The sequence below is a fragment of the Emydura macquarii genome, unplaced genomic scaffold (assembly GCF_026122565.2).
Source record: "Emydura macquarii macquarii isolate MOO-44397 ecotype Brisbane River unplaced genomic scaffold, CSIRO-AGI_Emac_v2 contig_383, whole genome shotgun sequence".
NCBI classification, from domain to species: Eukaryota; Metazoa; Chordata; order Testudines; family Chelidae; genus Emydura; species Emydura macquarii.
The window spans coordinates 2,231,667-2,244,018 of record NW_027130520.1 but is presented as its reverse complement, the minus strand read 5'-3'; the positions used below and the strand labels follow the sequence as shown (position 1 = coordinate 2,244,018).

The 12,352-nt window shown below is 40.5% G+C and overlaps 1 protein-coding gene across 7 annotated transcripts in view; it reads left to right on the top strand.

Moving 5' to 3' along the window:
* The window catches only part of LOC137145697 (DNA repair and recombination protein RAD54B-like), an 85,000-nt gene extending 73,922 nt beyond the window's left edge, over window positions 1-11,078 (top strand). For 5 of the 7 annotated variants that reach the window (XM_067536625.1, XM_067536615.1, XM_067536606.1 and 2 more), the window contains exons 4-5: window positions 2,290-2,490; window positions 4,085-4,295. In XM_067536625.1, the coding sequence (XP_067392726.1) occupies window positions 2,290-2,490; window positions 4,085-4,221 (338 nt within the window). In that variant the 3' untranslated portion in view covers window positions 4,222-4,295. Of the gene's footprint in view, window positions 1-2,289; window positions 2,491-4,084; window positions 4,296-10,905 lie in introns of those variants that run through there. The other 2 variants (XM_067536632.1, XM_067536643.1) reach the window with 2 other exon arrangements.
* Window positions 11,079-12,352: the final 1,274 nt, after the last annotated feature.

The window sequence follows — 12,352 nt, the reverse complement described above, 5'->3', positions numbered from 1 at the left end:
GACTAACAAATTTCTGTGGGCATAAGCTTTTGTTGGCTGCAACCCACTTCATCAGATGCATGACTGAAGTAAGTTTTACCTAATCTTTAGTTTTCTCACTGTGTGTATGGGTGTTATATTGGACACTGTTATCTGGTTTTCTTCACTCTAGGGTGAATTGCTTCAAGAACTGTTTGTTGCAAAAATCTCATTTCCAAAAGCTAATAGTTTCCTAAGTTATCATTATAACCTATTTTTGTTTTCTATGTTGCTGTAAAGTAGGTATATAAAACAAATATTTGAGGGATTAATATTGGCCTGGATGCTAATTAACTGGTGGTTCACACTAAGAATACCCATGTAGATTTTTAAGTAGAATCAGTAGGGTAAAAAGTAGTGACCATAAAATGGATATGAAGGCTCTGTGAACTCATTTGTAAGGGCTATGTTGGTACTGAACCAGTGCCCCACCATCATGATAAGAGCATTGTATTGCTGTACCTGCTGTCATCAGGATCAGACAAAAACAAAAACCCACCATCCTGACTACTTCTGGCCACTGATGGTTTTTTAGTACTTTTTTGCAAAAGTGCAAGGATTTATTTATGTATATTGGTCAAATTCCCATACTTCACCTACACTAAATTCTCCCTGTATATTCAAGTAGAAAAGACGAGTCTTTTGTTTTTGCTTCCAGTTATTGTGTAGTGTTGCTGTGTATTCTAAAAGAGGTGCTTTGTTGCATCTGTGAGGTGCAGGCATTTCTGTGGTGGATGAAGTGATCCATGTGTATAGATTGAGCATGTGAAGAGATTTATTCACATATTTACTTCAGGGACTCGGCACACACACAGAAAGAACCATGGGAGTGGATCTGTTTTTAGGACGGGGGCTGAAATTTGTGAAGTGCTGTGGGATGAGAATCTCTTATCAATGAATAAAATATATGGCATATATATAATTTTATTAACAGTACAATTAACATTCATCAGCTCATTTACATTAATTTTTAGGCAGTTCAGATAAAAATGTTTTGCAATTTTAAAAAAAATTACCATTAGATGTACAGGTTGTTTGATTCTTTTTTCTCAGGTCATTATTATAGGTGGAGTTTTACATTTGCTGCTTCTGGTCTAAGTATAAGCACATATGAAGAGTTCATCTTTAAGTGTCAAATCTGTATAGTGCTGAATCGCAGATGGAATCAAAGCACCAAACTGATAAAGCCTTGACCAGCATGCAAGGGTCTTTTAATGAAAATCAGTATAATTCTCACTTTGATGTTGTGTACATGTGCTCTGCTGAAAAGGAATGTTATAGATTTTTCTCCAGATAATGCTGCAGACCTTCTCTACGGTTACTTGACTCATGCCAGACTTGTAACTCTTGGAAGGCATGTGATCTTAGTCTTTATTCAATAGTTCAGACAACTGTTGCCTGCAATATTGAGAATCCATAAAGTTATTAACCTATTTATATTCACCTAATACTTGCATACTACCAGCTAATACTGGAAGGACAGAGTCACAACACTGAGGTGCTCAAGCGGGCCAGCATGCAAACACTCCTTAAACTCTGCTGGTTTGGGCACGAGTGCCGAATGAATGATGGGGTGCACACCAAAGCACATTCTCTGTGGTGAATTGGCCTCTGGAAAAAAGATCTAACGGACGCCCAAAATTACATTTCAAGGATGTGTGCAAGCGAGACCTCAAAGAAATGGACATGGATATGGATAACTGGGAAGATTCCACTTAGGATCTCAACCTTTGGAAACAAGAGCTTAATAAAAGTCTCCAAAGCTACGAGAGGAAGCAATCCATCTTAGCAGAGGAGAAAAGATCTTGCAGAAGGCAGAGCTCAAAGGATCGAAACACCACCTTTAAATGTGACAACTGCTGCAAAGATTGTCTCTCTCGAGTGGGTCTCTTCAGCCCCAGCCCCAGCTGCCATAAAACCAACTGAGTACATTTTTTACCTCTACACCTGGAACTACCTCTTTCTCATGGACTAAATAGCTGTCCTCCTACTTGAAAACATTTCCTTAAAGCATATGTTTTCCACACAGTATTTAATAAAATCAATGCCTCTTTGAGCTTGCATCCGCATACGTTGTTTTGAGTCTGAATCATTTTGTCTCTGTGTCAATTAGATTGTAAGCTACTTGGAACAGGAACTGTCATCTTACATTTGTATAGCAGAAAATGCACAGACTACCCTTGGTTGATGATAGTGCTGTTTAAAAAAAAATTTTTTTTTCTAAATTAACAGAGATCTTTTGATATTCTTTGTCATTTTACTTCTTTTTAGATCCAGTGTACGTGCCAACACCAGAAATAGCAAGACCCGGGAAATGGGAAGACGAACCTCACTGTTTTACAAAATACTTTAGTGTTGTGTGGTGTAAGTCATCAAAGAAAAAACACAAGAAATGGGAAGGCGATGCTGTTCTTATTGCAAAAGGAAAGTCTGTGATACTGAAAGATATTGAAGGCAAAGACCTTAGAAGAGGTATTATAGATTTACATATAGTTGTTACTTAAACATTGACCTAAAATTAATGTGTGTTTTGAATAGGAGCAAAAAACTCCAAGGGGAGCAGTGAGGGCTAAAAATCTAACTGGCTTCAAGACTGAGTTTGATAAGTTTATGGAGGGTGTTGGAGGCCAGTGCAATTTGAGTTGCCTGACCACTGTCCTACAGCCCAAGCATAGCTTCAGTTGCTTGCTTGGCTATTCTGACCCGTGTAGCATGACATCTTCCGGTTGTCAAAACTGAGTAACCTTGCAGATGTTTCAGTTTCTGCATACCACGGCACATAACAAGACGAAATACACAACATGTATGCTTGCAGCTGCACATAGATAACGGTGATGGGAACAACAAGTTATCCTTGAACGTCTGGGGGTACACTTTTCCATTGCCAAGGGGCATATTTTTACACCACCCCTCCTATCACCAAATGTTGTTTTAACAACCCCAATTATCATAGTAAAAATAAAATGTAGTCAAGAGTAAAAACCCAATGTAAATAATTAACTTCATATTTATTATTATATGTGCTAAATAAATTGAATTGTTTATAGAAAAATATAAAAAGTTACCACTTAAACAAAGGGGCACTCACCATCCACACCTATCTCAGCAGGAAGTGCAGCCGGTCAGATCAGAGGATCCACTGACTCCCTGATGGGGCCCTTAAAAAAAGTTGTTCCTGTATACAGCCTTCTGAGTAACTGCTTAGCTCTGCAGGCTTAGTAAATATAATGTAGTTAATTTTAAGCTTTGTATTCAACTAGTATATCTACAGAAAACCTTACACATTAAACCTTATTGATCTGCAAATCGGGTGTACCGTCTCTCACTGATATTCACACTGATCACTAAGCGTCCAGTATCAACAATTGGCATCCCTGAGTGGGATCGATTAGTTGTGCGTGAGACTATCTTTGAGGTGTACAGTGCAAGGGTTTCTCTCACTGCATATCAGCAGGGTAACAAGCTGTCTGGCACGGTTCTCCACGAAGCTGTATCTATATTTGGCTTCAGGAGGAGGGCATTATGTCCTCTACAGGAACGTGTCGTGAGTCAGGCACTCAAGGGATTGCCACTCCTGCTCTCCTTTTGCTAGAATCAGTCTCAGATATGGAAGCTTTTGTGGATGATCTGGGAAAAGATCTATGGTCTGAAGGAACATTTAAGGGTAAAACGGCATATGTAGACTTGATGCTCCAGTGAGAACAATTCATAAAAACAAAGCCTAAGTGTAAGAAAAAATGCTTGGCTGCTTTACATAGGCTCTTTTTAGTATCTAAAACCCTTAATGAAGAGTTAGGAAAGTTAACCAAAGAAAACAAGGAGCTGCGTGAACAATTGACAGCATGTCAAGGTCAGGAAACAGCTCATATCTGGGAAGCAAAATGTGAGGATGTGCAGGCTGCGGTTTGCATTGTCCTTAAAAAGAAAAAAAGACCTTAGTGAAACTGAGGGTCTGTCCCATGCTGTTTGTCGGCAATTATTGCTGCCAGGCAGGCAAATGGAGATTGTGATGGTGCAGAAAGCATTGGTATGCAGGATTTTGATCTGTTAGCTCTCTCTTGTGCAGAGGCTGTATTGGATGAGAACCAGTCAGCTCAGAGTGTGGGATGTCTTTCTCCCTATGCTCCCCTCAGGCAAATAATGAAGCAGATGGGTGGAAAAAACACACCATGGGCTACTGTGCCCATGGTACTCTGCTTGTGAAGACCAAAACAGCGACTGTCGGAGAAGGGGAGGAGGAGCGCACCACTCACACTACCACTGCAATAAATAAAATATTGAAACCTAAGCAAGTGCAAGCATTAAAATAGTCTTTTAAAAATATCATCCCTAACAATGTGATTGCCTGGTTTGCACAGCTTACCACAGTGCCTCAGTTAAATTATAGTAATTATGCCTTGCTCTTAAGGGAATGTCATCCATTAGACACCTTTTTGGGACTTCCTGTGGAAATACAGAGGGAAAAAAGAGCAAAGAGGGGTACCCTTATAAGAGATGTTTTTAAGGTTTTTATAAGAAAGGTTTTTAGATCCTGGGAAGCACATTGAGGTGCATTTATATTTGGGGCAGCAAGCCCTAAAGAAATGCCCTGATGCTTATTTACAATGTAAAAAAATCCTAGGGCAAGGTATGGGGCATAAAAAGGATGGTCAAGACCTTATGAACACAGACTTTCCAACTCGTTCAATAAAAGGTCTACGTCCGCAAATAAAAGTTGCTTTGGGTACTCTGAATTTATCAGCTATAATGTGGAAGGCACTGTTCCAGAGAGTTCAGCAAGTTAATTTACTAGTGAGCCAAGCCTTCCCTGATAAACACAAAGGGAAAGCTCCTGCACAGATGGGAGGAAAAGCGGCTGCTCAGATCACCTTTCAAAATAAAAATAGTAAGGAAAGTAATTCAGTCCCTGAGGGAGTTAACAAAGGGCGTGGCCAAGGGCAAGGCCGGGAAGGATCAATTCCCTGTGCTGGGTATTGTGAAATCAAGTTTTCTAATATGCCCCTAAAGTTCTAATTAATGGCAAAATCAAATAAGCAGCTGGCTGACCTAATTTGCCAAAAAAAAAAAAGGAAGTATCAAACTCTGAAAAAATGTGCTGATGAGGGTCAATGGCTGACCCCACCTCCTGAGGGGAAGCCCTCAGAGGCATAGCGGGGGCAGGCATCTCCAAGTCCCCTGATATATGTGGCAACTTTAACATCTAATAAATGGGAACAACCCACTATTTGGGTGAATTTTGAACAGGGGGCATTGGCACAGCGTATGCTTGTAAATACTGGTACCATTATTTCATTAATTAATGACCACTTAGTTCCTGCAACAATCCAGTTAAAAAAAAAAATCACCGGCAAAAGTAAAAGAAGTTTAAAGGTTCCAGTATAAATATGCTCCTCTCTCGTTCCCTACCTACACCATTGTAAGAAAAACATAAAATGTTTTGGTTTGGCAGATGCTGAGAAGCAGTTATTCTGGGCATAAATTGTAAATTAATTTAGCTAATTAAGTGTTGTAAATTGAACTGGGAATTCCTAGAATTTTTGCAGCTGCGCACAGGGTGGTAACTCTGGTGCCACTATTTCATTGACTAATGACCGCTTAGTTCCATCAACGGTCAAGTTAAACGGAAATCACTGATAGAGGTTAGAGAAGTTTAAAGGTTCCAGTATAAATATGCCCCTCTCTCATCCCCTTACTTAAACCATTGTAAGGAAAACATGGACAGAGTTTTTTGGTTTGGCACTTGCTGGAAAAAAAGCTATTTTGGGCATGAATTGTATGCTTAAAATGCAGGCTGTTGTTGATTTAGCTAATTGGGTGTTGTAGATTTAATTGAGAATTCCTAACGTTGTTGCAGCTGCGCACAGGGTGGCAGCTCTTAAAGCACCATAGCTGCTCTCAGTTACAGCAAAGTGGTATTCCCTAAATGTTGCTAACATAGTACAGGCACACCCACAAGCATGGGCCAAAAATAAATTGGATTGTAGCCGGGTGAATCATAGAATCATAGAATATTAGAGTTGGAAGGGACCTCAGGAGGTCAACTAGTCCAACCCCCTGCTCAAAGCAGGACTAACTTCAGCTATATCATCCCAGCCAGGGTTTTGTCAAGCCTCATCTTAAAAACCTCTAAGGATGGAGATTCCACCACCTCCCTAGGTAACCCATTCCAGTGCTTCACCACCCTCCTAGTGAAAAACTTTTTCCTAATGTCCAACCTAGATGTCCCGCCCTGCAACTTGAGACCGTTGCTCCTTGTTCTGTCATCTGCCACCACCGAGAACAGCCTAGCCCCATCCTCCCTGGAACCCCCTTTCAGTTAGTTAAAGGCCGCTATCAAATCCCCCCTCATTTCTTCTCTTTTGCAGACTAAACAAGCCCAGTTCCCTCAGCCTCTCCTCATAAGTCCTGTGCTCCAGCCCCCTAATCATTTTCGTTGCCCTCCGCTGGACTCTCTCCAACTTGTCCACATCCTTTTTTAGTGGGGGGCCCAAAACTGGACACAATATTCTAAATGCGGCCTCACCAATGCTGAATAGAGGGGAATAATCACTTCCCGTGACCTGCTGGCAATGCCCCTCCTAATGCAGCCCAATATGCCATTAGCCTTCTTGACAACCAGGGCACACTGCTGACTCATATCCAGCTTTTTATCCACTGTTACCCCCAGGTCCTTTTCTGCAGAACTCCTGCCCAGCTCGTCGGTCCCCAGTCTATAGCTGTGCATGGGATTCTTCCTTCCTAAGTGGAGGACTCTGCACTTGTTTTTGTTGAACCGCATCAGATTTCTTTTGGCCCAATCCTCCAGTTTGTTTAGGTCACTCTGTATCCTATCCCTACCTTGCAGGGTATCTACCACTCCCCCCAGCTTCGTGTCGTCCGCAAACTTGCTGAGGGTGCAATCTACCCCATCCTCCAGATCATTAATAAAGATGTTGAACAAAACCGGCCCCAGGACCGACCCCTGGGGAACTCCGCTTGTGACCGGTTGCCAGCTAGACATGGAGCCATTGATCACTACTCGTTGATCCCTATGCTCTAGCCAGTTCTCTATCCATTTTATAGTCCATTCATCCAACCCATACTTCTTTAATTTGCTGATAAGAATGCTGTGAGAGACAGTATCAAAAGCTTTGCTAAAGTCAAGGTATATCACATCCACTGCCTTCCCTACATCCACAGAGCCAGTCACCTCATCATAGAAAGCAATCAGGTTGGTCAGGCATGACTTTCCCTTGGTGAATCCATGTTGACTGTTCCTGATCACCTTCCTCTCTTCCAAGTGCCTTAAAATGGATTCCTTAAGGACCTGCTCCATGATTTTTCCAGGGATTGAGGTGAGGCTGACCGGTCTGTAGTTCCCTGGATCCTCTGTGTTCTTATTGTCTGTGTTCTTATTGTAGGACCTGATCCACCACCCCAGAATCAGTACAAATACCCAAAGAAGGCTAAAAAATTATAAAATAGGTGCACAGCAACAATAAATGTTATCTCTTATGTAAATAATGTTCTCATTTGAAATATAACCTGAAAAGCCCAGCTGCTTTTGCTCAATAAAGTAATCTCCCTAATTGAGCAAGCAGGCTTCCAAATTAATTTAAAAAAAAAGCCCAATTGTGTCAGCAAAAGGTCCAATACTTGGATTCAATGTTAGGACAAAAAGGAATTACCCCTGACCAGTAGAGAGTGGAACTAATTTGTAAACTGCCAGCACCCACTGATATTTCTGCATTGCGATCCTTGTTAGGTCTCACAGGATGGCTTTGCAATCATGTAAACATTTTGCCTTAAAGACACAGCCACTCTACCAACTACTGAGGAAAAAAGTACCCTAAAAGTGGAGCACAAAACAGAATCAGGCCCTATTAAAACTGAAGCGAGCGGTAACCTCCGCCCCTGCACTAGCATATCCGGATAACACTAAACCATTCGTGTTGCAGCTAACTCACTCCCCAAAGGGAATAGGAGCTATTTTAAGCCGAAAGGGGCCCTCTGGTCAAAAGCCAGTGGCATTTGCTTCCTGAGTACTGGAAAGGCCAAAAACTACATTTACCCCTTGTTAAAAAAAAAAAAAAAAAATGTTGGCATTGGTTTGGGCTTTGGGGCACTGGCAATCCCTTATTAGTTCTGCCCCAATTATTTTGTGAAGAGCCCACATCTCTCTTAAGTACATAGTGTCCAAAAAAATTAAAAAAGGGCATGTGTCCAGCCCTAAATTGGCTAAATAAACCATAGCTTTAATAAATAGAAATGTTAAAGTCCAACTACTTACAACTTACAACCAGGCTCCATATGCCCTAATAATTAAAAGTGATAAGCATAATTGCCCTCTCCCTCCAATAAAGCCAGCCCTTCCCAATGCAGAACCAATAAAATTTATAAGAAAAAAAAATTATAAAATACCACTGTACAATTCCTCTACTATGCAATATAATTTCACAAGTCACTGAATAACAGCAATTATAAAAATTAAATATATATAAATAATGAATACTAATAAAGTTTATAAATCCTGCTTTTGTTTTGTGGGTTTTGTTTGTAAATAGTTATCACACAGATCCACCACAGCACATGAAAGCACAAAATCAAAACATGCAACGTAAAAGAAAGTTTTATGGTGTTCTTGCTATTATGATTTTACTTTGTGTGTTTGCTGTGCCATGCTAAGTGTAAAAAAAAAAAAATGGTGCACTCGCAGACAGATGTTGCAAAATGGTACTCCTGCCTACTACCGTGTGGATGGAAAAAATGCTTTAAAGCTTAAAATAATGGCTTTCTGTAATTTTAAAGGGCAACTCACAATGTCGACAAAATAAGTACCCCCCCAAAAAAGCCAGCCCAAATAATGTAATTTATTTACACCAAGTAAATTAAACCAAAAAAACCCCAAAGCAACACACTATTATAGCGTCAAAATCGGTCTAAAGTAATTTACAACAAAACCGATTTTAGCTATTACTACTTAAAAATATTAGGACCCTAAAAAATAAACAATAAAAAAGCATGCCTAAGCCTATTGAATCTCACAAAAAATATTAACAATCTATGGCATGTTTGGATGGTCCAATAGGACGAAAAGATTTCAATGGACAATCAAATAGGTATGGTGCAAGGTTTTAAATAAAAGGCTGAGTCATTGCCACTTTATAAGTTGTGTGTGTGCAGATGTGACTACTTTTAACCATCTTAGCTGGCAAAAACTTTTTCTTTTGTTACATTGAACTTTTGATTGTTTTAGTGCCCCAGTGCTGCTCTCAAGATCTAAAATATCTGATTTCCCACGCTGGTCAGACTCCATTACCCTGACAGGCAGTTCGTATAATGTCGCTTTTCTTTATTTCTATACCTTGAAATAAGGAACTAAGGAAAGAAACCAAAATGAAAAGTAAACATGAGCTGAACAGAAACATTGATGCCGTCTGAAGTAAAAAGAGATTAAGAATTCAAAAAATAGGCTGCATGTTTTTTTCATAACTGTCAATAAAATATTTGGGCTAGATTCTCTGCTGGATACAGCAGAGCAGGAATGTTGTCAAGGAGCTGGTTATGGATCCCTGATTCTCGGTCCCAAGTTCTAGGCCACCCTAACTTGTGTGTGCTGTGTATGCTGTCCTAAAGCTATGTGGCTCATAATAGAGTGAAGACTACTTAATTGAACTGAAATTACAAGGGGAGTTTTAGGTAAACAGAATGTGGCAAACTTATAAGATCACAGCATAAACTGGTCTACTGCACCTTGTGATCTCACCATAAATGTACCGGGAGTCACCTGGGCATTTTCATGATCTCTATTATGATTATTTATTTGAAATTTACCCACAATACCAGGCCTAAATAGCTATTACAGCGTGTCTGTATTTTTCACCTTCATAATAATATGCGGCAGTGGACTTGGGGTACTGGAAGAACAATGAGCTGCCCAGCAGTGTTGTAGTATTCTGTATTGCCATGTTGGATTCCCATATTTATTTTGTAAATTAAGAGCGAAGAAGTAGTCCAAGATGCTGGGATAGGTGGAGATTGGCTCATGTCATGGAACAGAAATTCCTCCAGAAATCAGAGAATCAGGAAACAGGATTGTTGAAATCCAAAGAGAGTTGGCTGTCTGATACAACTATTATTTATACTCTCCAAGATAAAGTAGAAGAGTTAATCAATTCCCCACTTCATTCAGTTCTGATAATCAGTTATAAGATGCTGCTGTGCTCCTTGGACTAAATTCAGACTGTAGAATTTAATCTCCTTATCTCCGATGAGGGGCATCATATGAAAAACAGCTCCATTAAGACAACTGCAGCCCTGGTCAGTCTGTCCTATGTGTGTCGCGCTGGCTGGATCAGAGGGGCCTTTGAGGTGTACTCAGGAGCTCTGATTACTCCCTTCTACACCAGTCTCACGTTGGGGGTGTCACGTTGGCTGGATTGGTGGGGGGGAGCATTTAGTATATTGTTTGACATCAGTATGTCAAACTCATAATAATTCATGTGAGATATGCCATGTCAGGTACTGTTAGAAAGGCTATAATGTGCTAAGTAAGATGATGATGTTTATCTTCATGTGTTATATGTGAGACTGAAGTTATGGATATGTTTGATATATCAGCATTTCAAATTGTGCTGTCTGTGTAACGACTCAGACACGATGGCTGCAAAACAATAGCCTGCTTAATGGCCCATTAAGACATTCCCAGGTGCAAGGGGCCCAGGGGGAGAAGCCAGGGATATACCTGATAAGTCACCAGGACTTGCCCATGTGACTCTGGACTCCTTGCCCATGTGACTCTGGACTTCATCTTAGTTCCTGTAAAATTCCACGAGACGAAATGGCCAGGGCCAGGGGGTATATAAGGCGGTGGCCGGGAAAACCATTTTGTCTTTTGTTCCTGTTCAGCTATAGACACATACCTACCTCTGGATCAATTCACTTGCAACTGAACCGAAGGACTAAGACCCATCCAGATACTGGATGTATGCCAGAGGAACTGTACAAGCCTGCAACTCCACAATTCTCCCAAAAACTTGATGTATATGGACTTTCAATCATTTGTATGTATCTGATTTGCTTTGACCCTTTAACATTTCTCTTATAGTTTGTTTCTTTCTTTTATAATAAGCCTTTAGTTTTAGTTACTAAAGGCTTGGCTGGCAGTGTGGTATTTTGGGTAAGATCCAAACTCATATTGATCTGGTACTGTGGCTGACCCTTTGGGGTCAGGAGGAACCTTTTTAGTAAAGAGTTTAAAAAACTGGTCTCTCTACTGGACCTAGTGGCTGACTGGGAGCCGGAGACTGGAATGCACTAAAGGGTGCTGTGTGTATTTGTATACTGGCTTCCTGATAACCTGTTTGGGGGAATCAGAAGCACAGTTTGTGGCTGGTTGGGAAGCCTGGCTTCAGTGCCACCCACCAGCGCTGGGAGAATCTGCTCTCCTTTTGCAGCCTGCCCTGCCCTTGCCATTTTCAAGTGGCTACTCTAGGCATGGAAGGGTCACAATGTATTTATCTTATTTAGGAACAGAAAACCAGGGTGTAGTTTTGATTTTACAGCATTTTGGAAATATTTTGGTTTGCAACCCCAGTATCCAGGGTAGTTCAGCTCCAGACCATACTGTTTCAGTAAAATTACTTTAAAGCACAAATTGTTGCAGGCATATTAAAAAATGTTAAATTTGGGGACCTTTGCCAGTTTTTTCCACAATCCACCCTTCCTTCTCCACATCTTAGTTTTTAATTTTAAGTTGTTATTTTTTATTGTTTTCAATATTTGACCACCTTTATAATCTAAGTTCTATTCACAGAACCCCACTTATATCCTCCAGGCAGAGCTCGCAGCAAGTCATCCATGTGTGGTTAATATTTATTTGTGGCTGATGTTATACCTCTGCCTCTTTTCTCACTCTTCAATTATTCCTACAATCACTCACTCTACACGCACTCCTACAATCTTCCCCAGAGATTAAAGGGAAATTCAGTCACATCACTCCTACAGTCACTCACTCTACACTCACTCCTACAATCTTCCCCAGAGATTAATGGGAAATTCAGTCACATCACTCCTACAATCACTCACTCTACACTCACTCCTACAATCTTCCCCAGAGATTAAAGGGAGAGAGACACACTAAGTTTGCATATTTCTGAAACTAAGTGATTATGGAGTTATAAGTGTATCAGAAAAAACATTGATGTAGCAGAAGTAACTGGGAGGTCAGTAGTTCAAAAGATCAGAAGACTAAGTTTACCACAAATATCTGTAATATTTACAAAGTCCTTTGCCCTCCTCTTTTCCTCATCCCATTTTATCCAAAACCCAGTTTGGGGAGGAAGTATTTTCTTTA